The sequence below is a fragment of the Leptodactylus fuscus genome, chromosome 1 (assembly GCF_031893055.1).
Source record: "Leptodactylus fuscus isolate aLepFus1 chromosome 1, aLepFus1.hap2, whole genome shotgun sequence".
Lineage (NCBI taxonomy): Eukaryota > Metazoa > Chordata > Amphibia > Anura > Leptodactylidae > Leptodactylus > Leptodactylus fuscus.
In genome coordinates, this window is record NC_134265.1 from 182,252,114 (window position 1) to 182,278,824 (window position 26,711).

The window sequence follows — 26,711 nt, forward strand, 5'->3', positions numbered from 1 at the left end:
TGGTCTAAACTCCAAGCAGTTTTGATGGAATCCCGTATTTTGCAGAGGTCAGATACTATTGAAGCGTACCCCCCGACTGTTGTAGTATTTTGAAGTCGCTGTTGACTTTTATACACGAGTCAGCTTGTGTTTTTGGGAGTATTTTTGGATTTTCTATGTTTACAATTAATACACCAGGTAAAATAATGCAGTGCTGTCCAGCCATATACATTTTTGTTTAGGATGGTATAAAATAATACATAAAAGTTACTGATTCATTGCTGCTCCTGTTCCACCTCTTCTCATGCCCCCTAATTGTCTCTGCACCCTAACCTCTATTGATGACATCCTGATGTAGACTGCAGCAATGACCGGTCAACACCACTGAGGTCACTGTTCTCGCCAGAAATTACCATCAGGAATCAAATGTACATTAGGAATGTCATTACTGGAAACTAGGTTACAGAGACTGGCAAGGGAACGGAAAGTGATGGCACAGGAGCAGCAGGGGATCAGTAAAGGGGAGTTACTACTTATGTACTAAAGTTTTAATAGAAAAAAAAAAGAAATAATTAGAAGGCTTCTGCTTTAGAGACCACTTATTCATGACACTTCATATACATACTGCAAATGGTTACATAACTGTGTAATAAAAAAATATATACCGCTATGTAGAGTATTAGAGGGCAGATCACCGTGACTACCTTCTCCAGCACTTGCTAAATTACACCCAGTTGTCAATTTTATTTACCGTATTTTTCGGACTATAAGACGCACTTTTTTTCCTCCCAATATGGGAGGAAAATGTGTGTGCGTCTTATAGTCCGAATGCAGCGTGTGCAGCATCTGTGTCCTGTCTATGAGAATCAAAAGGAGAGCAGCACGGTGCGTGCCTGCTCTGCCCCTCCTTCCCTGTCTGTGTCGCGTCATTGCAGGAGCGAGATATGAGAGGCAGGGAAGTAGGGGCGGGCCAGACAGGTGAAGGAAGCGTGATTTCAAGCTTGCCGAGAAAACCACGCCTCCTTCTCCCGTCTGGCCCGCCCCTCCTTCACTGCCTCTCAGATCTGGCTCCTGCAATGAAGCCACACAGACAGGGAAGGAGGGGCGGGCCAAACGGGAGGAGGAGGCGTGGTTTTCTCGGCAAGCTTGAAACCACGCCTCCTTTACCCGTCTGGCCCGCCCCTACTTCCCTGCCTGTGTGGCTTCATTGCAGGAGCCAGATCTGAGAGGCAGTGAAGGAGGGACGAGCCAGACGAGTGAAAGAGGCGTGTTTTCAAGTTTGCTTAGAAAACCACACCTCCCTCACCTGTCTGGCCCGCCCCTTTTTCTCTTCCTGCATAGCTTCACTGCAGGGTGTCTCTTTCCATCCATGGATGATAGATATATATATATATATATATATATATATATATATATATATATATATATATATATATATATATATATATCTATCATGTTCAAATCACCCCCATATCCCTAGAATACATATAAAACAAAAACATTACTGTTGAAACACATACACATTTGGTATCCCTGTGTCCGAAAGCCCCCGGTTCTATTTACATTGGTGAAATATTATATTATTAGGTTATTAAATATTTCACCAATTTTTTTTTGCTTAATTTTTTTTCCCCTATTTTCCTCCTCTAAAACCTTATGCGTCTTATGTTCCGGTGCGTCTTATAGTCCGAAAAATACGGTATATATTTCCAGCAGAAATAACAGAGAATGTCCTAACTGATGCCCCACAATTCTGATTTTGTGAAGGATTTAATACATTTATGAAGTTTTAATAAATTTAGATATGTCAGGATAATGGACAAGATCACGAGTAAGTTCACATTGCAAATTCTGCAGTGGGAATCTGCATTCAGTGAAAGGTTTCTATTCCCATTTATTTTGATGGGAGGTTCAAGCAGAAATTCTTTGAAGATGGGCAGAACCCTTCATTTTTCCAGTATCTGATTTTATTTTTCATTTTTTACAGCTAACTGAAAAAAAAGCTTCTGTCTCCCAATGAAATAAATGAAAGGTTTTTTTTTGTTTTGTTTTTTTTTTCAGCAGATTTCACTGGTAAAATTTCAGCTGCTTGATCTTACCTTTAAATACGATCTGCATCATTGCTACTTCAGCAGAATTATGATACTGGGCATGGGCCTATGCTGAATACACCTGATGCAGTATCCAAAGGTTTACTTAAAAGGAACCCCCAGTTATAAACAACTTTTCCTAAATGATTAGTACATATGATTATAAGAAACTTTGTAACATCTTATTGAGGAGATCTGTTTTCTTCACTACTTAATAAGCTATTCTCCAGTTCCTTATCTGCAATCTGACTGCTTGTTTACATAAGATTTATCTTTGTATTCAGGCTCACCCACAGCTCTAGAGGGAGGGGTGGAGTTGAAGCCTTCTGCCAGCTAGTTAATTGATTTATTGCCTCATTCTGTGCACTAGTAGCCTCAAATCCACAAACCTGTTGAGCTAAATTCACACACAGTTTTTCTGAAGTGGCTTTTGATGCAGGAATCCGCCTCAGAATCCGCTCCAAATAATGCTTCCTGCGGCTAGCCGCAACTGGATGCCGGTGCAGTGCACCGACATCTAGTCGAGGCATTCCGCTCCGGATTAGGCCCAAATGAATGTGCCTAGTTGGAAGGAGTGTCGCGCTACGGAATCTGCGGCAGGATAGGGCAGCTCTCTTCTTTTTTTTCGCGAGCAGGAAAAAAACGCTTGCAGAAAAAAAGTGAACGGCTCCTATTGAAGTCAATGGGAGGCGTTTTTTTGGAGCTGTATTCTGAGGCAGATTCCACGTCAAAATCCGGACCAAAAAACTCTGTGAACTCCGCTTTAAAGTTCAGAGACATAATAGCTGCTGCTACGTTCTACTACTCTTTTTAGCAACCTCATCCTACCTCTCCCCTCTTCATAGATGATTATGTAGAAAGTAACTCTGCTTGAAAAGTGTAGAAGAGAACTTTTCTTTAAGATATATTACAAAGTTATATAAGATTCCTCATGTATGTGTGGTGAATGAGGGCATTACAGGGCCAAAGCGGAATCTCACCTATGGTTTTTAACCACTTTTTATCCTACAGCAGGAAGGAGATCTCATGCATAGGTGGGAGCTGGGCCTCATTACAGGCCTATAAAGCCTGGCAAGACTTCAGTCCTGGGCAGTTCCAGGGGGAGAGTGGAGGAGCTGGGTTTTGTCTCTACAGCCTGACCTCTGGTGAGAGACCAGTGTGAACCACATCCTCTATTTTGTGTTTTTCTCTGTTGCTGAAGCAAGCCGCATGTATAGTTAGAGTACCGGTGTTTAGTTGGCAGCTTAGCCGAACAGGTTTTGTGTTATTGTTTTTGCCTGAAGGTAAGGCTTGTTTATTTTTACCAAATAAACATACTGGGTAAAACTGTTGATACCTGACTTTTGTGTGTCTCTCTGACTGTTTGGGTCTGCTGCTGCTACCACTGAGCCTACTCTCCCACTGTATATGTGTGTGTGCGTATGTGTGTGTGTGTATGTATATATATATATATATATATATATATATATATATATATATATATATTAGTAAATATATAAACACACACACATTGTACCATTCATTTCTGAACAGTCGTCTATATCTGGAGGTACGTTTTAACTTGTGAGCATGGAGTCTGTAGCATGGAGTCATTGATAACTTTAACCCTAAACTCTCCAGACTGTTGTAATTGTATATTGCCGGCTATTGTGTTGTAGACTGGTAAACCATGAACATACTACAAGCTGCTTGTACTTAGCTGACAGATTCCTAGGACAACAGTAGCAACATTTAAAGGGGTATTCCCACGTCGCATACTCTCCAGTCTTCACTGCTGTAAAATCTTCTTTCTTCCTGGTTTCTTGTCATTTGGTGGGCGGGTTTCACATGCAACCTGTTTAGCTCCGCCCCCAAATTAGTGTGTAGCTCCGCCCACCACATAACGTGATCCTATGGGGTGGCTGAAGGACCTATGATGATCATCAAAGATCCTCAAACAACACTATATGCACAATATTGGACTATGAAGTATAGGCAGGAGCAACTCCATTCTGTGTTACATACAGAGACTGCCTGTCTCTGCCATAATGAACACAATTTAATTAGCTAGCCTGATAACTGGGAGAACAGAAGAAATGAAAGCAGCTCCTCTCCCCTATCTGAGTGCAGGACCTAGGTCATGTGGTGTAGACACAGGAATAGCTAGAAACACAGGCTCGCTCCCGTGCACTTATCCCCTCCTCCCTCCCCCCTGAGATCAGGCAGATACATCACTTGACTTTTGAGCAGATAAGTCAAGGGCTGTGTCAACAATGAATTGAATAAAGTAAGATAGTGGACACACAAAGCAGTTTTGCTGAAGCAGTGTATTTAGGAAAAAAATCCATATTAACAAGCAGTATAGATAGGATCCTTGTGATGGGACAACCCCTTTAAGTCCCCCATAGCCCCATCACTAAGTTGCACAGTGATAACACTCTTTAACCATTTAAAAGCCTAAGGCTGAAGCTTGAACACCATTTTAGTTCCCATGTCATTTGTCATCCAGGTACTTTGATTTTTTTTTTCCTCTCATGTGAAAACAGATTTTCGTCTTTGGAGTCAAACACTGTGAATCCCATCACCTGTTGTATACAGTATATGTGCCAGGACTGCTCAGCTCACCTTGTACAAATAGCTGTGTGTAGATTGTCTGCTCCTAGTAATGTCTGATATTATCATCTCGGGACAATCCAGTTGCAGTTTGTTTAGTTGCAGCCAAGGACCAGTGATGGATAGCGTCTCTTATCTCCCTCCACCCATATGTTTCAGGCACAGTGCAGTTTATGGCAGTCACTTTTTGTCTGCTCCATTTTAGAAATAGATTTCAGCTGCTATTTTTCTTCACTGGCTCTTACTGAAGAGGAGGCAGATGGTTCGATCATCATAATTGGGATCCTTGCCTCATGCACCCGCAGCATGATTTACACGTACAGTTTTGGTTTTGGCTACTGTTGCATCCATCTGTGTGGATAGCATCTCGTGTGAACTGCAGTTTTTGTCCTTGGGCAGAAGCACCAGAAACCAATAAAAGTCTAATGAGCTGCCCGCTTCAGACTGTAAGTGCTTACAGCAAAACACAGCTTTTTGGCCAGCACTGCAGCAAACACTTTAGCCTGGGACTCATCTGTCTGGTATCAGTGTTCAAGTAGAACAGCATTAAAACACAACCTAGCTTTTTATTGAATCCAGATGTCAGAATACACCAAGCCAACTAAGCTAGAATTCTGCCCACAGGTATATTCCAGCATAGATTCACAAGTGCCAACAGGGAAATGCTAGAGAGAAGGCTCAAGATATGGAGCTAATGACAATTGATAGCCAGTAAGTGTGGATATGGGGAACTCGTCATATGATATCATTGATATTTCCGACGTCTGCTACTACTAACAGGTTGGAAATGTACAGTAGATATTTATGTGTAATGTAAAAATCCAGCAATTCGTGAAATGCACCAATTCTTAAAGCCCAGCTCTACCTTTTAAATAGGAACTTAATGATTTTATCCCCCAAATCATTCCCTTTATCTCCAATTGAAATAAAGTCCGCAGAGACAACCTCTGCAAACTTTGTTTAAAGGGGCTCTATCAGCAAAATCATGCTAATAGAGCCCCACAGATGCGTGAACAGCCTTTAAAAAGGCTATTCAGGCACCGTAAATCTTATATTAACCCCCTGTCCCGTTTTTAAATAAAAGGATAAAAACATATATGCAAAACTTACCTGAACGTGCACCCTGGGCGGGGATAAATGATGCGACGTCAGCTTCGGGCACGCCTGCCTCTTCTGTCTTCTTGGAGTAACGCCCTCTTGCTCCGTGTCTTCTTCCGGTTTCTTCTCGTGAAATCCCGCGCCTGTGTAGTAGCACTTCCCTCCGAATCACTACTGCACAGGCTCAGTCCCCGTAGACTGCCATTAAGTGAAATGGCAAGTGAGCCTGCGCACTGCACGTTCAGGTAAGATTTGCATATATGTTTTTATCCTTTTCTTTAAAAACGGGACGGGGGTTAATATAACATTTACGGTGCCTGAATAGCCTTTTTAAAGGCTATTCACGCATATGTGGGGCTCTATTAGCATGATTTTGCTGATAGAGCCCCTTTAAAGCGCTGATGGATGCCACATGGGGCCTTTGCCTAAAACTACAGTCTACATCTATCTTATCAAAATTTTTTTAGATTTCTCTGACCGCTATAGGAAAGTTTATAAATAGTATGTAAGGAACAAAAATCATACATTAAAATTTACTGTGATCATCTGGACTGTCAAATTCCTGAATCAGTCAAGATTCCATGCAAATGCGATCTCTTGTGCCCAGTGTACTGCGCTGTGTTGCCTGATACATAATCTGCATTGCTAATTCACCAAGTAGCTGGTTCATACTACCATTCAGGTTTCCGTTCTTCGGGGCCACTTGACTATAATGTGGTCTGTCAGGTTTCCACCAAAAAATAAAATGCTTTTCTCTTCACATTTTTTAATTGCAATGGGGAAAGGAATCCCTAAACTTAGAGCATGCGCTGGTGTGAGCCTAGTGTAAGCAAAATTCTGAGGTGCAATTTTTATGATTACCTAGTGTTGTAAAGCATCTTGAAGTAAAATAACATCAATATCCTCAATGATGGGAATGTGTATGTAAAATGAGGCATTTTCCTTGAGGCAACCCAACGCTAAATAGACAATGGTGGGGTTTTACCCGAGAAACTAGGCAGGTCAGCTTCCCTCAAAGTCACTTGTCAATGTACCTAGATAGCTCATAGCGCAGAAAGAACTTGGAATATGCTAAAATATATAATGAGATTCAATAAGCCTCAGAAGCTTAATGGAGAGCCCCAAGTGTTTTTTCTATTCATTTTACCTAAAGCAATTCAAGCTAAGCTCAGGGCTCCAGGAAGTCTGGATCCTTTCTCCTTGTGGATTCAGAGTAAAGACTTCACGTTTACCCTTTGATGCCATCTGCTAGATTCAGTCTTTTATGTGTCAGGAGCGGCAAGTCATGCCAATTTGACTTTATAAATAAAGTTTTTTGGGTTTTTTTTTGTTAATAAAGACAAATGTTCTACCATCCCCCATGGGGTGTTTTACATGGACATGTAAACCAACTAACTTGAGTTTTAATATGATTTAAAAATTTGTGTGTGTGTGTGTGTGTGTGTGTGTGTTTTGTTTTTTGTTTTGTTTTTATATACAGAAACATTATATAAATGTCCAGAAAATAGAACAAAAATAGATGTAAAATAAAAATGTAAACATAATTTATACAATGATGTTGTTTATTATGAATGGCAGTTTGTGTGCCAACATGCTATATGCAACAAAATGACAGCCGACTATTTGGGATTATCAAATAATAAATGTACTCCAGTAAATTGTGGATGCAGTGATAGAAAACTGCATTCAAGCATAGATGAAGTCAGATCAGTCCATAAGCTCAACTAGGTTCTATATTATATGGTGATTTTTCATGTTATACTATTACAAATCCATCTTACTCGTATGTATTGTGTTTGATATATTTCAAAAGGAAATACCGTAATATGAAGAACATGGGGACAGATTTACTAATACTGCCTAAAAGCTTGGACTAGACAGTCTTAAACTACATGAGATTTATCAGTGTCTATGGTACTGTTTGATAAATCTATTGTATTCTTATGCTAGGTCCCCATGTGCCGTAAACGCTGTAGTTTGGCGACAGTATAAGATCGTGGCATTGCTAGTGAATCCCATCCACACATTGCAGAAAAATACCCAGTATAATTGAAGCAGAAAGTCTGCAGAGGAAAACTCTATGGTCTACCTGTGAAAAGTGCTGTGCTTTTTAGCTGCGGCACGCTACATGAGTCCATGGCCTTAAACTGTTTTTATACCTTTAGGCTAAGGCCCCACGGAGCGCACTTTTTTGCTGCGGGGATAAACCGCAGTGGCAATGCATTGCAGTTCTTCCCGCAGTGCTTTAGTCAGAAAGTGTGCAGAGGTTTCCTTTGGTTTCCTCTGCTTACTTCCTGTTTCAGTTATACTTATGGGGAAACCGTTGGCGTTTTTGTAGATTGAAATGTTGCGATTTCCAAAAACGCGCCGGTTTTGGAAATTGCGGCATGTCTGCACAGTAGTTTTTACTGCACAGTGGGCATGGGATTCATTAGAATGCCATCCACTTTGCCCTGACTGTAAAATGCCGCATTTTTCGCATGGTGTTTCCACCCCGTGGTGCCCTGGCCTTTACACCTCTTATTAGTTGACGTCAAAAGTTTGGGCATTTTTGAGCCACAGTAGAAATTTAGGGCATGCCCCTTTCCCAATAGATTATGCCTGTTTGTTTTTGTTTTTTTTTTCTTCTCCCCACAGGCTAAAAAGTTTGTGTAAACTGCCTCACACACTTGATAAATGTGGTACACTCTGTTAGGGAGCGTTCACACTACCGTCGGTGTCCGACATGTAGTGTCCGCTCCTAGTGTCCGCTCAAAATCTGTCACGAACACTAGGAGCGGACACTAGATGTGTCCGTGACACCTGTCATTCACTTTAATGGGCATCGGGTGCGTTCTTTTGCACTCCGTGCCCGTCCTTCCCTGTCCGCAAGAGAAGATGTCCGACTTCTCAAGCGAACAGAGGAACCCTGCATGCAAATAAAAAAAAAAGTTACATTGTATGTATATTCTTATGTATTACAGGTTGTATAATGCATGCAATATCAAAGAATATCACATTTTGTACCATGTATTTTCTACGTCCATCTGTGAACTTAACCCTAGGTATACTCAATGATTAGGACTGCTGCCTTTCAGTGCTGAAGTCCTGGGTTCAAATCCAGTCATGGACAACACTTGTATGGAAAATATATGCAAATCTGTTTTCCAGGATGTAATTAGGAAAACAGTACCTCTGTTCGCTGCCTCTTAGGACAGCCCCCTTAGCAACATGCATGACTTTTTTCAATAAGCTTAATAACATGATGCATGGATTATTGCAAAACTAGTATGTCTAATCCAAAAGGAATAGATTTCCAGCTGTGGACAGCGCTGTTTTAATCTGTTGGATCTCATCAGCACAGTGTAGGCATACTAGTTTAGCTGGGTGATAAACTATACACCAGGGTCAGGGGATAAAAACACTCCTTAGGGAGTGGACACTTTTGCAGGCATATGGAAACTTGCAAGCCATTTTCACTCCACTGGAGAATTATGGGAAATACTTGCAAATCTATTTTCCAGGATGTAATTAAAAAAACATTGCCTCTGTTTGCTGCCTCTTAGGACAGCCACCTTAACAACATGCATGACTTTTTTTTTTCAATAAGCCTAATAAAATGATGCGGGGATTATTGCCAAACTAGTATTTCTATTCCAAAAGGAACAGAATCACAGCTGTGGTCAGCACTGTTTCGATCTGTTGGATCTCATCAGCACAGTGTAGGGATGCTAGTTTGGCTGGGTGAGAGACTATAGACCAGGGTCAGGGGATAATAACAGACAGTGTACAGAGGCACTGTTTTCCTAATTACATCCTGAAAAACAAATTTGCATATATTTCCCATAATCCCCCAGTGGAGCAAAAATAGCTTGTAAGTCTCCATACACCTGAAAAGGTGCCCACTCCCTAAGGAGTGTTATTATTCCTTAACATTTGTATGGTGTGCATGTTCTCCCTGTGATTGTGTTGGCTGTTCCAGTTTTCCTCTGACATTCCAAAGACCTACTGAATAGAGTATAGCCAATCAATAGCCAAATGGTTTTCAGCAAGCTGTGGATGAGCAGCAATGTTCTTTTTGAAGAGGAGCAGCTTTCTTCCTTCAGTTCTACCATGGACTCCAGTGTCCTTCTGATAAATTGCTCATGAGACTAGCTAATGTGAGCGAGGCATTTAGTTGCTTAGATGTTACCTTGGGTTCCTTCATGATCTCAGTGACTATTTTATGCATCACTCTTGAGCTGATCTTTGTTGATCATACTCTGCTGGGGAGGGTAACAGTGGTCTTGAATTTTCTGCATTTGTTTACAGTGTGGCAGATTTATGAGGACTGGCATAATCAATACCAGTCTTCATAACCGCATTACTGCCTGAGGGTGCGTCTCATTTATAACCAGACACACCCTTCAAGAGCAGTGCACAGGGAGGGGAAATGTACAACAGAAAGCTGACATACAAAGAAATGTCTCAATCTAAGCCCCACTGCAGAAGTCAGTGTTGTGGGTTAGTGTATTTCACGGATAGCACACTGACCCATTCTTTTCAATGGGCCCATACACGATCGACCGATGCGTCCCGGACTGTGGACCGACAGTCTGGGGCGCATCAGATAGGACAGGTCCTATACTTGTTCTATTTTGTGGCCCATGCTTCCGTGTTTCCTATTCATTTAATGAAAGGCAGGCCAGTTGCAGCACAGTGGTCTTCAACAGGCCTTAGCACCCTTGCATACGACCGTGGATGAGATCAGTGTGCTATCCTTGTTTTTCCCAGATAGGACACTGACCCATTCATTTCTATGGGCACATGCACTCGACTGTGATTTCCACTGATCGGTGTGAGGGCTGAGAGTCACATAACATAGAACAGGTCCTATTCTGTTCAGTGTTTGCAGGGGATTGGTGGAGTCCAAACTTTTTAGAGACTGTTTTCTTTGTGACCTTTTACCAGCCTGATGAGCAAAACTTCTGTTCTGAGGTCCTCAGAAATCTCCTTTGTTCATGCCACGGTACAAACTAATGTTGTGAAGTTCAGACTTTGCTAGAGCTTTTTTTTTCAATAAAACCAGATACTCGCTTACATCTGATTGTCAGCCCATCGATTGGAAAATCCCCAAAGATCCAAAAAAGTCACATACCTTTGCCACCCACAGATATGTGATATTGGATCATTTTATCCTGTAAATGAATGACCAGGTCTTATAAGTTTGACTCATTTCTTTGATTTGGTTCTCTTTATCTACTTTTAGGACGTTTGAAATTCTGATGTAGTTTTAAGTCAAATTTATGCAGCAATATTGTAAGTTTCACAAAGTTTCACTGCAGCACACTCAACATTAACCTTTGAATAGGGTTGGGGTGTTTAGCTGTTTTTAAGATTAATTTGCCTTTCAAAAATGAAAAAAAAAAGTTAATTTATGATGAGATCTGACAAGGAGATGAAGCAGAATTAAGAAACATAAATTTCACTTTATTTGAGGTGACGTTCACATTTATTAAACTATGGTTCAGTGACAGGAAATTGAAAGTCTCAATTCTGTCCTGCTATTCTCCTTTTAACATATTGACTTAAAAATTTAATGCAATGATGTCATGACCAGAATGAAGAAAAAAAATCAGTTTTACCAAAAATAAATTATTGTTTTTCTTAAAGCTAAAATTAATGAATTTGATTTCATAAATGCTCCTTAAACTATTTGGAGAAGCAAAAATTTTGCCTGAAGAATTTTTGTTTTATTCTTGGATTGATCATCAGTGAAGTACATGTGCACGTTTTCAGTGGAGTCCATCAGTATTGGTTTTGTAAACCCATCACCTGAAGACCTGCACAGACTTGATAGGCAGTAAAAACTATTTCTGAAAGGGAAGTGGCATAGCCTGAGTTCTTGCATTCATTTCCATGTCATTCATTTATTTATTTATTTATTTATTTGGTTAATAACAGTATATGGATAAGTTCCAAAAGTGGAAACTATTCTCCTCCATAAAATGTACATAACTAATGCTGTTAAATGGAACACACATCCCATAACAATTATCTCTAGTAGCAATTGATGGCTTCAAAATTGGTTTCAGGTGACATTGTCGTTTGTAGGACCTTTTGTGTGGTCAAGCCTGGGTCCACCAGTGGATCTTCTTGTTGGACAGCCCCATCCTGATCATCAAACAAGCATTAGATCCATTATCATAGTGATATTATGGTTAGACGTTATAACATAGAAATTGATATACAACACCTAAAGAACCACGATTAGTGAATATTGTGAGTTGTGGAAGAAAATGAAGCTGGAGGTTAAATGCATAGCGGAAGCAGACAGAAATTTTTGGAGATGGTCCTCAAAGAAGATTAAATACATGATCTGTTGTCTCTTATTTCAAGTGGTGCTGAAATACTTAATTGAAAATAGAAAAGGTATTATGAATAGTTATGGACTACCTGTAGTGACAGGGTGAGGTGCAAGTAACGCCAAAAAGAGATGATGGTGATGGGGGCAACACGGTTTGCTCAGTGGTTAGTACTGCAGCCTTGCAGCACTGGAGCCCTTAGTTCGAATCCCGCCAGGAACAACATCTGCAAGGAATTTGTATGTTCTCCCCGTGTATGCGTAGATTTCCTCCCATTCTGCAAAGATATAATGATAGGAGAAAAAAAATGTACATTGTGATCCCTATATGGGGCTCATAATCTACATTTAAAAAAAAAAGAGATGGTGGAGGGGTTAAAGATATATAAAATAAGTGTGTCAATGCCAGGCCTTTTTGAAGCATAGATATGTATTTTTTTAATGTAATATTTGTATGTATAGAATTCCTAAAATATGTGAAATAACTAGAGCGAGGTTTATTGCTTACTGTGCTTCCTGCTCTTTGGATTGTTTTGTCATTCGTTGACAATGTGGCTTTTACTACTTAATTCAGCAGTGGGAATAGGCGTGTTAATGTGGCGGCCTAGTGACAAGATCTGTGACCAGGAATCAGTGAAAGTAAGCCAGAATTAGAGCCAACGTTTATTTAATTGTTCTTATCTGGATAGCCTTGGACCTGAGCCAGGAATTTCTAAAAGCTTTATTGAGCTCCCTGTCTGTCAGTAAAGACAATCCTTTACGAAAATAAAGCTGGTGCAGGGGGCAAGGAGAGCATGTTAAAAATGGTGCCTTTACAAATAAGAAAAGCTAAAGCACATGGCCTATCTGATTTAAATGCCATGCTCTGCCTATTACATGAGATAAATGGAAGGGTCCTGGAAGATTAAAACCTATGTGCGCTCCATGACTGTTCTTTACATCCATTCTGAGCGGGCAAGGTGTTAATTTAAGACTTTGCCGTTAATGGTTGCCGAGATCCATTAAAGAACACAGCGGGGACACTTTCAGGCCCATCTTGACTCTGTAAGCTGCAGGCGCTCAGCAATCTTTCATTGACCCTCTAAATGCTCACAGAAAACCTTCAATTGTCTTTTGTTGAGCAGTGTGTTGATAAAGCTTTTCATTTTTTTTTATACTTGCCATGAAAGGAGAAGGGACTTCTAATCCTTATAGACAGCCTTCAGCATCAAGTGATTTAAGCTCTTTAAAACCCTCATTGTCTTGTCCAAAAAGCCGTTTTAAAGAGCAATAGCAATTTAAGATTCGGAGAGAGTGCTCACTATAAAGGTCCCCCGCCTTCACAGCTCCACTAGCAGGGGACTGCTTTTAGTCATTTGTTATACTATACACATATTCTGCTTAAAATGGACTCTCTTCTGCCACTGTGTACTAATGCTTACTTGCTGTACATTTATGGTAATGGACAATTCTGCACTTGGTAAACAAACATATATACCCAGAGCATTACACCGATGCTGCTAGCTTGCTTCCTTCACAAAGTTTATCCTGGTGCTATCTCTCTCCCATCACATACAGCCTTTACTTCCCACACATCAATTCATGACTTCACCAATTCTCCTGGTTGTCCTTTCTTGGACCACTCTTGGTAGATGTTGAACACTGTATACTGGGAACACCCAATAAGACTTTTGTTTTTGAGATGGTCTGACTCATTTATCTAGACTTAGGAATTTGTTCCTGGTCATTTAGATCTATATACGTGTAAATTTACACTAGGTAAACACTAGCGTTCAGGATTCTTTGGCTGCGCTTGGAAACCCGATCATCTTTAAAGTGGTTACCTGCAGAAATAAAAATAACGGGGTCCGCCTGCTTTCCGTCTGAACAATGCAGAGAGAAAAGTCCTTCTTGCAGGACCCTGAACGGTCACAGAACGCAGATGTGAACTAGCCTAACCCTGCTTTTATCACGTCATCTTTTAGAACCTGCTTTTCTCTTTCTGCTTGACGTATCCTACACTTTGACAAAACGTTGCCAAAATAATGTTAAGTGCGTCACCTGTTTTTAATGGTCTGCTTGATCAAAAATGGTAGAGGCCTCAGTATCAAACCACCATTTACAGTGCCTACAAGTAGTATTCAACCCCCTGCAGATTTAGCAGGTTTACACATTCTGAATTAACTTGGCATTATGACATTTGGACTGTAGATCAGCCTGGAAGTGTGAAATGCTCTGCAGCAAAAAAGAATGTTATTTCTTTGTTTAATTTTTTTTTAAATTGTGAAAAGTTTATTCAGAGGGTCATTTATTATTCAACCCCTCAAACCACCAGAATTCTGTTTGGTTCCCCTAAAGTATTAAGAAGTAGTTCAGGCACAAAGAACAATGAGCTTCACATGTTTGGATTAATTATCTCTTTTTCCAGCCTTTTCTGACTATTTAAGACCCTCTCCAAACTTGTGAACAGCACTCATACATGGTCAACATGGGAAAGACAAAGGAGCATTCCAAGGCCATCAGAGACAAGATCGTGGAGGGTCACAAGGCTGCCAAGGGGTACAAAACTCTTTCCAAGGAGTTGGGCCTACCTGTCTCCACTGTTGGGAGCATCATCCGGAAGTGGAAGGCTTATGGAACTACTGTTAGCCTTCCACGGCCTGGACAGCCTTTGAAAGTTTCCTCCCGTGCCGAGGCCAGGCTTGTCCGAAGAGTCAAGGCTAACCCAAGGACAACAAGGAAGGAGCTCCGGGAAGATCTCATGGCAGTGGGGACATTGGTTTCAGTCAATACCATAAGTAATGTACTCCACCGCAATGGTCTCCGTTCCAGACGAGCCCGTAAGGTACCTTTACTATCAAAGCGTCATGTCAAGGCTCGTCTACAGTTTGCTCATGATCACTTGGAGGACTCTGAGACAGACTGGTTCAAGGTTCTCTGGTCTGATGAGACCAAGATCGAGATCTTTGGTGCCAACCACACACGTGACGTTTGGAGACTGGATGGCACTGCATACGACCCCAAGAATACCATTCCTACAGTCAAGCATGGTGGTGGCAGCATCATGCTGTGGGGCTGCTTCTCAGCCAAGGGGCCTGGCCATCTGGTCCGCATCCATGGGAAGATGGATAGCACAGCCTACCTGGAGATTTTGGCCAAGAACCTCCGCTCCTCCATCAAGGATCTTAAGATGGGTCGTCATTTCATCTTCCAGCAAGACAACGACCCAAAGCACACAGCCAAGAAAACCAAGGCCTGGTTCAAGAGGGAAAAAATCAAGGTGTTGCAGTGGCCTAGTCAGTCTCCTGACCTTAAACCAATTGAAAACTTGTGGAAGGAGCTCAAGATTAAAGTCCACATGAGACACCCAAAGAACCTAGATAACTTGGAGAAGATCTGCATGGAGGAGTGGGCCAAGATAACTCCAGAGACCTGTGCCGGCCTGATCAGGTCTTATAAAAGATGATTATTAGCTGTAATTGCAAACAAGGGTTATTCCACAAAATATTAAACCTAGGGGTTGAATAATAATTGACCCACACTTTTATGTTTAAAATTTATTAAAATTTAACTGAGCAACATAACTTTTTGGTTTGTAAGATTTATGCATCTGTTAATAAATCCTGCTCTTGTTTGAAGTTTGAAGGCTCTAACTTATTTGCATCTTATCAAACCTGCTAAATCGGCAGGGGGTTGAATACTACTTGTAGGCACTGTATATAAAGCAAAGCATTGTGGACAGCCCTTTCAAATAATACTGTTTAGCCAGTGAAGTGTTATTATGAGCATTAATACGTCCATATACAATACAAACTGCAGCATATGCATTAGTGAGATGGCGTTATAACTTTTCAATACACTGGACTCATGAGTTCTGTTACTCTTTAGTAATGCTCATTTACAGACTTTCTGCCATATATAAAGTTTTGCGCATGCACTTTGTGATATGAAATCTGCAGACAGATCCTCTCTAACTAGAGTGACTATCATTCATAAACTTGCTGATCTGTCGATACGGAGGTGAAATCCTTATTGTGTGAACCAGTCACCTAAATGTGTTCATTTCCCCATAGAGCGTATTCTTTATATGATAATTCTATTCAGTTGGTAATTTTTGTTTTGGGGAGGCCTAGTACAGCTCCTGTGTGAATTGACTTCCAGCCCTATATTGGAAAACTAGTTATAGCATGTAGTGATAAGGGGACGGTGCAGTGTGTCAGAAGATGACTCAAGAACATGTTATCACAACACGTTACAAACTTTACACACTCAAAAGGTATTTTATTATAGTAAAGCACTTTATTGCATAACTTACATAAAATTTTCTTTCAACTTTCATAGATATTCAGAAACAGGAGAGCCAAAAGCAGCCCCCGAAAAACATCCAGTTGTATGACACGCCATATGAGCCCGACTGTAACGGAGTAGAGTCAGATTCTGAAAGCCTTGTTGGCCTGAGAATGCGAGAAAGCAAGTTGCCTCAAGATGATGATCGGCCTGCTGATGAGTATGACCAGCCCTGGGAGTGGAATAAAGCCTTACCAGCCTTAGCAGGTATATGACACTCCGTATCTCTGAGAATTGTTGCTGTGGTTGTTTGTAGTTTATAGAAGACTCTCCATGTTATAGAGAAGTCAGCTTGTTGCGTTCACTCTCATGGTGTGTCTGTGTGAGTAATCTGTGTTTAGTTGTGTGAGTGTTTGTTATAATTTATGTAATCCTATATTGTGGTCTTCAGGGAAGTTCAAAGAAAATGTTTTCATTTCCCAAGTTGCTGAACATTTAAGCGTTCTTTGATGAAGGCCAGAAGTCCTCTCGGTCTGATTCCCGACTTCCCCCCAGCCTGGTTGTGAATGTCACACAATCGCCATTTCCCAATAATACAAGAACGATATTGTATGTTTAATTAGTCTGACAGACCACCCAGGATCCCGTCAGCGGGGGCCTCACACTTCAGCTAGTTCAGCATCTGTCTCTCTAATCATGGCTGCGAATGGAGGAAGAAATGCCTCTTTCCACCCGTCATCTGCACGATTAGGTGATTTTTGAAACAGATGCCGCCCTTTAACTGCACCCGCATATTCAATTGATTATTTGCCCGCTTCATTTGCTGCAGCTTGCCTCCCTTCTGAACCAGCATAAATATTCTTGCATTGGACAGGTAGGTTTAACACAAGGGAAAACTAGGTTATTGCCACATTTCTGGATAGGTTTGTCATGGAAATAAAAGCTATAAGCTTTCTGGCAGAGAGCTTGTACATGGGATAAATATATTGCATGTCCACATGCTCAAGCTTCAACCCTTGATCCACAGTCTCATTCATACAAAGAACACCTAAGTGTTTAGTGCATGCAGTATTTTCTGCAAACTGCCTGCCCAATCCTTACAATCTTTGTTAAAATTTCCTGGAAGCGTCTCTTTAACAATGATCTTGCACATAAGAAATAAGTGGAATCTTTAAACATGTCTTAATGCAAATAAAATTCAGTATAAAAAAAAAAACAACCAAGAACATGAATAAGTAGCATAGTATATGTCCACATACAATATGCGTTATAGAATAGGTGGAAACGTGCTTGTTTAACATTTAAGCCCATATACCAGGATGCTTGGCTAACTGCCTTTCCATAGTCACAATAATGACTAGCTGCCATTTAGGAGCCTTAGTCACAGGAGCATGTGTCACAGCTAATTTTTCAATTTGTTAAAATGTGAAATAAGTATGTTCTCTAAGTGGCTCCAGACCCAGTGATCTAAATGACTTCCAAATTGCTCCAAATTGTAGTACTCTCAGCAGACTGTCCCCACACTGGGCATACCTGCTACCTACACAATGAAGGAAACTCCCTGCCTCAAGGTATTTCAAGTTATAAAATGGTCAAGCCATTATACATAAGTGTGCCTTTAGTAATGTAATAATAATAAATTTTATTTATATAGCGCCAGCAGATTCCGCAGCACTGTACAATTTATAGGGTTCAAATACAGACAGAAAGATGTATTACAAAGAAAGTCATTTCACACAATGGGACTGAGGGCCCTGTTTGCAAGAGCTTACAATCTATGAGGTAGAGGGGGTGACACAAGGTAGCAGGGGCGGCTTTACTTACACAATGGTCAGACAAATTTTATAATAGAGTTTTCTGTCATTACACAGACATAAAACTTTGAGCCGTCACCAGTCGTGACCTTTAACATGTGGATGGAGCTTGGACATATAAAGTTAGCCTGATATGGAATCATATCATGTGGGGTAATGTGGGAGCGGGGACAGAGGAGGGTTACATTTTAGGGATTCTAATGACGGTGCGGAAGGCTTTACATTAGGAATTGGGATAGACCTGTCTGAAAAGATGTGTCTTTAGTTTGTATTTGAAGCTGTGAAAATTGGGAGTTAATCTGATTGTCCGGGATAGAGCATTCCAGAAAAGTGGTGCAGCTCGGGAGAAGTCTTGTATACGAGCGTGGGAGGTTCTGATAATAGAGGATGTAAGTGTTAGGTCATTGAGTGAACGGAGAGTACGGGCTGGGCGGTAGACAGAGATGAGGGAGGAAATGTAGGGAGGTGCAGCATTATGGAGAGCCTTGTGGATGAGAGTGATAACTTTATATTTTATTCTATAATGAATAGGCAGCCAATGTAGTGACTGGCACAGACCGGAGGCATCACTGTAGCGTATAGACTGATAGATGAGTCTGGCCGCTGCATTCGAAATAGATTATAGAGGGGAGAGTTTAGTAAGGGGAAGACTGATTAGTAAGGAGTTACGGTAGTCCAAGGCAAGAATGAATCAGAGAGACAATAAGTGTCTTTAGTGTATCTCTGGTAAGGAAAGGGCGTATTCTGGAGATGTTTTTGAGGTGGAGGTGACATGAGCGTGTGAGTGATTCAATGTGGGGAGTGAAGGAAAGGTCTGCATCAAATATGACCCCGAGGCAGCGGGCATGCTGCCTAGGAGTTATAGTAAGGCCTGAGACTGCAATGGATATATCAGGGACAGATCTATTAGATGGTGGAAACCGTAGTAGTTCAGTCTTAGAGAGATTTAGTTTCAGATAGAGCGAGGACATGGTATTAGAGACAGCAGAAAGACAGTCACTGGTGTTCTGTATGAGTGCGGGGGTGATGTCACGGGAAGATGTGTATAATTGGGTGTCATCAGTATAAAGATGGTACCGGAAGCCAGATCTGGTGATGGTTTGTCCAATGGGGGCTGTGTAATGTAATCCAATAGTCAGAGAAAAGTGTCATTTTTGCTAAAGCATGGTCCATGGAACGTACTAACCAGAATGTCCATGCAACATGTATGTCTTTCATGATCATGAACTGCTCAGTTTTCTACTGACATGTACTTCTAATTCAACAGCCCCTTCCTACGGTGCTTTCAATCCACAATGTGGACACCTTTGCCAAATACAAGGGTTTTGCAATGATTCTTAACTAGTTGATGATTGAACCTGCCTAATCTATAGTTCCTGGGACATTACAGCTCACAAAGCATCATATGCTTATTATAATTTTAGATTTTATTTTAATATCCAGCAAGGTTGGGAAAGAGATTAAAAATATCTTTAAATGCTGTATCAGTTCAAAACCTATTGTAGACTTCATATAGGATGCCATATGTGCTGGAGATGTACAATTGTAATGTACAATGGAACAAGCTTCAGTACCCTGCAGAGCTGCTACTATGCAGATGGCATGTAGTATAATCATTGAAGAGAACACCACACTACATACAGTAGTATGAATCCAGAAAAGACGCTACATACTAGCGCTGGCTTTCTGTCGTTTGGGTCCAAAGGTGGAACCGAACAACTAAAAGTCGGATTGCCAAGACAGAGATTACACATGGAGCCCAGTGGACCCCATTGACCATATATATAGGATCTGTCATTTTGAAACTGAATGCGGGTTTCGGTGGGCTCTTATGCAAATGTGAACTTAGGCTAAGGCCCCACATGGCAAATTACAGCTAAAAACATCAAGAAAAACAGTTTTCTTCTGTATTTTTTTTCTCTTGTTTTTGCAACACTTTTCTCAGCTTTTTTCCTTCCCTTGTTAAAACTGTAGGGTAAACGCTCATGATTTCGCATGTGCAGATTAACGTGCTGTGTTTTTGCATTATGGAGCCTCGGCTTCAAATGGCTTCATTTCCCTGTTGTGGTTTTAATTTTTTTTTTTTTTTGCTTCTGCTCATTATTTTATTACCAGTAAGTGTAAAATTAAGCTACAAAAAGTGGAGTGCGTGATTGACAGCTTGCTTGGCAGGTGGAAGTAGGTTAAGTGTAATGGATGCCAGATATTCGGGCAGGTATTATTTCTAATTGTGTTCTTGGTAAATATATTTGCTGTGGGAACTCATTTACTGCTCAATAATAACATATCAGATGATTGTACAGCTATTTATTGGCACACACGTTGACATTTTGTTTAATTCCTCTGTGTTTGTATTTGTTTCATGGCGTCTGCTGCTGAGCTGCAGTTACGGGCCACTTCCTTGCCCGCGGCCACAGGAAGCAGGATGACATGCAAAAGCTTTTATATGATTATATAATAAAAAGCCTGAGGCTGATTTTTCAACTTGCTGCTATTTGTATGTAAAACACCTGCCATCTCCGGATTTGAGAACACGTAGGTCTATTACAGCTGCTTTGTCACTTTGCTGTATAGACTGAGCTTTTGTATACAACTCTGCTGTTATTCATATATTATACATTTTATATATGATGTATGTTATATACATTATACATTGCGTATGTCAGGTCCCTCTCATGAGATAATAAAAGAGGCTCCCAATAAAGGAGCAATATGGTCAAGAAATCAGATGTCAAGTGTCTACCATTTATATACTGTATGTTGTTCATTCATAAATCTTATTTCCATCTATCAGCTTTTTTATGTGGATTTTTAGTTGCTCCTGTCACTTTTTAGTTGAAAGTTCTATTACTAGATATATTAAGCAAAATTCATAGGTGCCCTAACCAGGTTTTAGCAAAATTTACAACTCTATTTGCCACTGTCACACTCAACCATACAAGTCATAACATTTCTGAAAGATATGCTGAAGAATAACCAAGAACTCTGTTTAGAATTTTCCCTGAGCGGTATTCTGGGTTGTCATCTTTTAGTGTGGACTGTCTTATCTACTATATTACATAAAGAATCCCCTGTAATCTCTGTACCACAGCCCACACCAACAATGTGCCATTCCTAATATTGGCTGCGTTTAGGTTGCAGGAGAGCATTTGGCACCAGAGACGAGGTGCAACGGTTACCTCCTTTACCCCTTGTTAGCTGTACAAGCAGATCGCATACATGAAGTCCATTAACTATCCAGTTACCAGCTGTGTGAAAAGTAAGAGAACCCTTTTAGTTTTCATATGTTCTTGTACATGTCCTTTGGCTGCAACTTGCTTACACAAGTATACTGCTAAGGAAATTACCGTAATACATTAGGGTACTCTCATGCCAAAAAAGCATGGCAAAGGGCCATACAATGTATGTTATCAACCTGTTCATATGTTGTCCAAAGCTGAATTGACAGCCTATAGCGATCCAGCCAGAACTTGTCACCCCCAGTATGTGTATGTCATATCTTTAGTCTAAGGAGGGTGAGCAACTGCTGTATTTCACCGCAAATCAGGGAACAAAAGAAATAGGCATGGCTGCTCACTCGCCTTTTATTCTGACAGCGAGTAACTAGTCAGTCAAGAAATCCTATAGTTTTAATCCGTATCTGCCAACAGCTTCGTGTGTATAGACACCATTGGGCACTGTTTGCTACCCCTTCTACGGACAGGAGGTCTGTTTATATGAGCAACTTGACACAGATTTTAGCGCTGGCAATTAAAAGGAAATCCCTTTTCTTTCTTTGTCTGCCTCTATATCTGTGCTGGAGAGATCTTTTATATAAGGAATTCATCCTTGTCGAGTTTCTGGCACAAAGCAGTGTGTGTGGTTACAGGCTCCAGATACATGTTATTTAGCAAATCTAGTGAAATTGCTGTGTTATCTTTTGCTCCTAAGTTGCTCAGAAAATTGCTGTGTATTTTGCCTCCTCCTGGTTTCCTCTCATGAGGGGAAGTTATCATGAAGAATTAAAATGCAGTTAATTTCGGTATTAAGTAGTGCAAGGGCTGGCCGCTGCCTGCTTCACTGCCTTCAGAAGAGGTAATTGGCTTTTAATAACCTTGGAAACAGATATAATGAAATCTAATCTTCTCGTACAAGCCTTCCACAGACTCCACAATCATTCTCTTGAGGAACGTGCCTGTTTGTATGTTAAACATCTCCATCGCTGGTGAAAGCTTTAAATTGCAGAGTCTCTTATGACCGCATTAAGTCCAAGTGTTTTTATGTCATTCCCAATTGTTTCCCTGTGTGCTTTTCACCCCTTCACTTATTTTTTCCTTTAATCCATTGTAACTCATTCCTGACCACTGTCCTTCCAAAGAGGACTCCTGAGGACCTCACCTAATACAAAGGGACACTCAGTTTGAGAGCGATGACTGGTGACAAGCAAATTCAACAAGCATCCTTGTTATTACACAAATGGAGAGAAAAAGGGTTTGCTTGTATTCAGCTATATTCAAGCTATGCTCATACAGGTGAATTAACATGGCATACAATATCATACCTTCCAACTTTTAAAGGGGAGAAAGAGGGACGCAGCAAATTTGGCTCCGCCCACTTTTATGTTGACCCACCCATTCTCATTAATTTTTCATGTGCTCCCACACAGTATAATCCTCCTACAGTCACCAGTAAATTATATGTCCCCCCTCCATCTCTCCCCCAGTTTCATATACACCCTTTATCTGCCCCTAGTTTCATGTCGTCCCCCCCCCCATCTCTGTCTCCAGTTTCATATCCCCCAACTTCATGTCTCCCCGTCTCTGGTCAGTGTCATGCCGTTCTCCCCCCTTCATCTGCTCCAGTGTCATGCTGTTCTCTCCCCCCCTTCATCTGCTCCAGTGTCATGCTGTTCTCTCCCCCCCTTCATCTGCCCCAGTGTCATGCCATCCCCCCCCCCCCCCTCCTTCACCTGCCCCCCTGTTTCATGGGCTCTTTACATTATGTTCCAACTTAATGTTTAACACAAACAAACACACTCACCTTCCATCGCTCACCCGCCACTCTCTCCCTCATACACATAGTTGTAGGTGCGATGTGACGTCAATTCACATCGTGGCTACAAATGCCGGAGCGCAGCGTTAAAGCAAGAGCTGAGCTGTGACAGCTCCTGCTTTAAAGAGGACCTTTCATGGTCCGGGGCACAGGCAGTTCTATATACTACTGGAAAGTCGACAGTGTGCTGAATTCAGTGCACTGTCGGCTATCCCAATCTGTGCCCCGTTTAAAGAGCTAGCAGTCCCAGTACCGTAGCTCTTTACAGTCAGAAGGGCGTTCCTCACAGTCTGCCAGGAACGTCCTTCTCCACAGCAGCGCCTATCGCACTGTACAGTGTGAGCGGGGAGGAATGCCCCCTTCCCTCCTGATAGTACTCGTCTATGGACGAGCACTGTAACCAGAGGGAGAGAGCAATAGGCGCTGCTGTGGAGAAGGATGTTCCTGACAGACTGTCAGGAACGCCCTTCTGACTGTAAAGAGCTACGGTACCAGCACCGATAGCTCTTTACATGGGGCACAGAACGGGTAAGTATATAGCATATAGTATATAGTGTTGGCTATGCCCCGGACCATGAAAGGTCCTATTTGCCTATGTACTCAGCTCATCGGAACCCGCAGTTGAAATCAGGACATGCCGACCGCGGGACACCAAAATCGTGAGTGTCCTGCGGAAATCGGGGCAGTTGGCAGGTATGCAATATAAAAAAGGGCAAGTATAATATCCCAAAAGTCCCTATGAGAATACTTGCAGTAAATGTTTCTGCACTCTTAGGGGTAGTTCACACGGAGTAAACGCGCACTCATTTTGGCAGAATACACGTAAAAATAAGACTCCCATTGACTTCAATGACATTTTACACGTGTATTTTGACGTGTTTTTTTACACGTTAAAAAAAAAAGTCAATGGGAGTCTTATTTTTATACGTGTATTTTTTACATGTGTATTTTGCCAAAAGGAGCACGCATTTACTCCGTGTGAACTACCCCTTAATTTTCAAGGTGCCATCCCAAAAGCCTGTCATGGCCATGAATAATCATATAATGCATCAGGGGCACTCCAATAAGATAATTCAGCAAATAGGAAATTTATTGAAGAAAACAGTCTAAATCCAGGTGATATAATACATAGAACAGCACATGTGGATAATGTCATCTAGAAGAGCCAGACATTTCAATTGTGTGACCTTCTTCAGTGGGACTATGTTGTCTGAATAAAGGCTGTAGTAAGAGGAGAAACTGTGTGTCGCCTGGTGTATTATACGATTGCCTATGAGAATAGTGGAAAATCCATCAAATTCTTGCCTGTGAGTGTAAGACTGAGCCTACCAGTAGGAATCAAAACAACATTTGCATGGAATATATACATATATATATATATATAATATATATATATATATATATTTAGGCCCCACTTTTGATTAGATAGAAGTATATAAGCCATTAGTCTCTGCAGGCAAAGAAAAAGATTTATCGGATGTAAGACTATAAAGCTGCCCATACATTAGACTTTTTTGGGCAGTGGAAAACACTGGTGCCTTTTTGTGACATAAAGAATCCTGGTAGATTCCCACCAATGATAAAACGTTGATATTGTATTTTCAGTCAATCCTTTTAACTTATGGCATTGTTGTCCAAGATGACACCTTTCCCAGACCAACCATGAATTATAAGTTGCCATAAGGTTACAGTTCACACTTCTCCCCCTTTTAGCTCCTAAAATAAATATGACCATATAAAAACCATATATCTACTGTACATTAGTGTGAAATAAGTCTTTGTTATACAAATATAGATATGTTTATAGATGTGAAATCCTATCCATGTTCAGTGGTGGCACATCATCAGTGCATCCGATCATCCTGTCTATAGGGTACAAGTTCATACCACCAGACTCCATGAGGGCATGGAGATGCAAGGGTGTCACCCACCTTCTGCAGCACCTGTTACTAAGCAACAACCTCAGCATATTCACTCTGCTGCCTTATAAACAATACTAATAAAAACAAAGCAACAAATGGCAACAACGAGTTTCTTGTGTGAGGGATGTGACCATTAAAAATATGGTTTCCAGTACAGCTTCAGATTAGGTTATTGTGGCTAAGTATTCAATATTTGCTTCACTTAGCACATCTTAACCTTTTCACTTTATAATTTGAGCTTTTCATCGCTAAAGCATAAACCTTTCTGAATTTAGTTGTAACATTAGTTTTTGCTTTTATCTCTTGTTGACAGCAGGATTGTTTCCAACCTTTTCAGTGGAATTCATTTTATTTTGATCTGGGCTTCAATACATAGGGGCTTGGGCACTCATGGTGACTAAATGTGATTATTGTCATTTTGAGGGTTATAGCAGAAATACACAGTTATTTTGTAGTTAGTTTTGGTTTGTAGCTTTATACTGTTGCATGCATTACCATTGAAGACTTAAGATCCGCCGCCAGTAACATTCGCTGATGGATGATATAGTAAGATGGTCAGAGCAATTCTATCTCCATTTACATGCTGTAATTTCCAGGTTGTTCACCCTCGCATGTTTTTGTCGGCAGCACATCTGCTCTTTACATCAGAAAGTATGGGCTGACAAATTGTGACTTATTATTTTTTATTTATTTTATTTTTTAAAATGTGATTTAAAAAAAAACAAACAAGCCAATGGTTTACCCAGGGCACTGGTCAGGAATAAATATTAATACAAACACTGGTTGCCCATTTAATAGGAGCTCCACATTGCTTCTTCCCAAAGAGAATTGGTGTCCATAACTGTCCATTGCATTCTTGCCCATGCTGTATTTTCACCGGTGTACATTCTGCCATACGTTGTTTTCCCCATGATTTTCACTCCACATTCCAGAACCATGCAGAGGGGACAATATCATGGGAACCAATTAACCTGTGTGTATGACTGTGTGATTAATGAAGATTGGGAAGATTAATGAAAAATTACCAGCATGCCAGTAACGCCGACATAGCTGACTTCAGCTCAGTACAAGGGGTTTGGGGCCGTATTTCCCTGACAAATGCAGAAGGTGGAAATGTTTGTGGAATAATGGTACTAAATGTTGAGCGCTGCCTAGCAAACATACTGTAGGACTTACAAAAAATAAATAAATAAAAAAAATGGTACATTGGTGTCTTAAGACTTCTCTAATAAAAAATTAAAAAAAGGAAAATTCCAGCTTTGTAGCTTGCCTTTGACTCATACATTTAGCTTCTCAAGAAAACGGTACATAAAATATAAATCTTCTCCCAGCGGTCATGTATTTTTAGGTTGCAGTCTTTTAGATACATTAAGAGTAAATGTATTCATTCTTAATATCCCAGTTTTCTTAATAATTGTGTGATCACTGTACAGGACTAGCATTGAGTAATATGCCCCTACCTCCCATGGGAGGCCATTACTTAGTCTGCATTAGTAATGATATACATATTTGTACAGAAAGAAGCTAGTTTACCAGATATATTGTTTAGTGAAATGTAAATACAGACCATATAAAGTAAATGATAAAATACAGCATA

The 26,711-nt window shown here is 40.7% G+C and overlaps 1 protein-coding gene across 1 annotated transcript in view; it reads left to right on the plus strand.

The window, feature by feature from the left end:
• SHB (SH2 domain containing adaptor protein B) overlaps positions 1-26,711 on the plus strand; it is a 153,040-nt gene that overhangs the window by 74,301 nt on the left and 52,028 nt on the right. Inside the window, exon 3 of the mRNA XM_075280364.1 lies at positions 16,402-16,614. Within this exon, the coding sequence (XP_075136465.1) occupies positions 16,402-16,614 (213 nt within the window). The remainder of the gene's footprint in view (positions 1-16,401; positions 16,615-26,711) is intronic.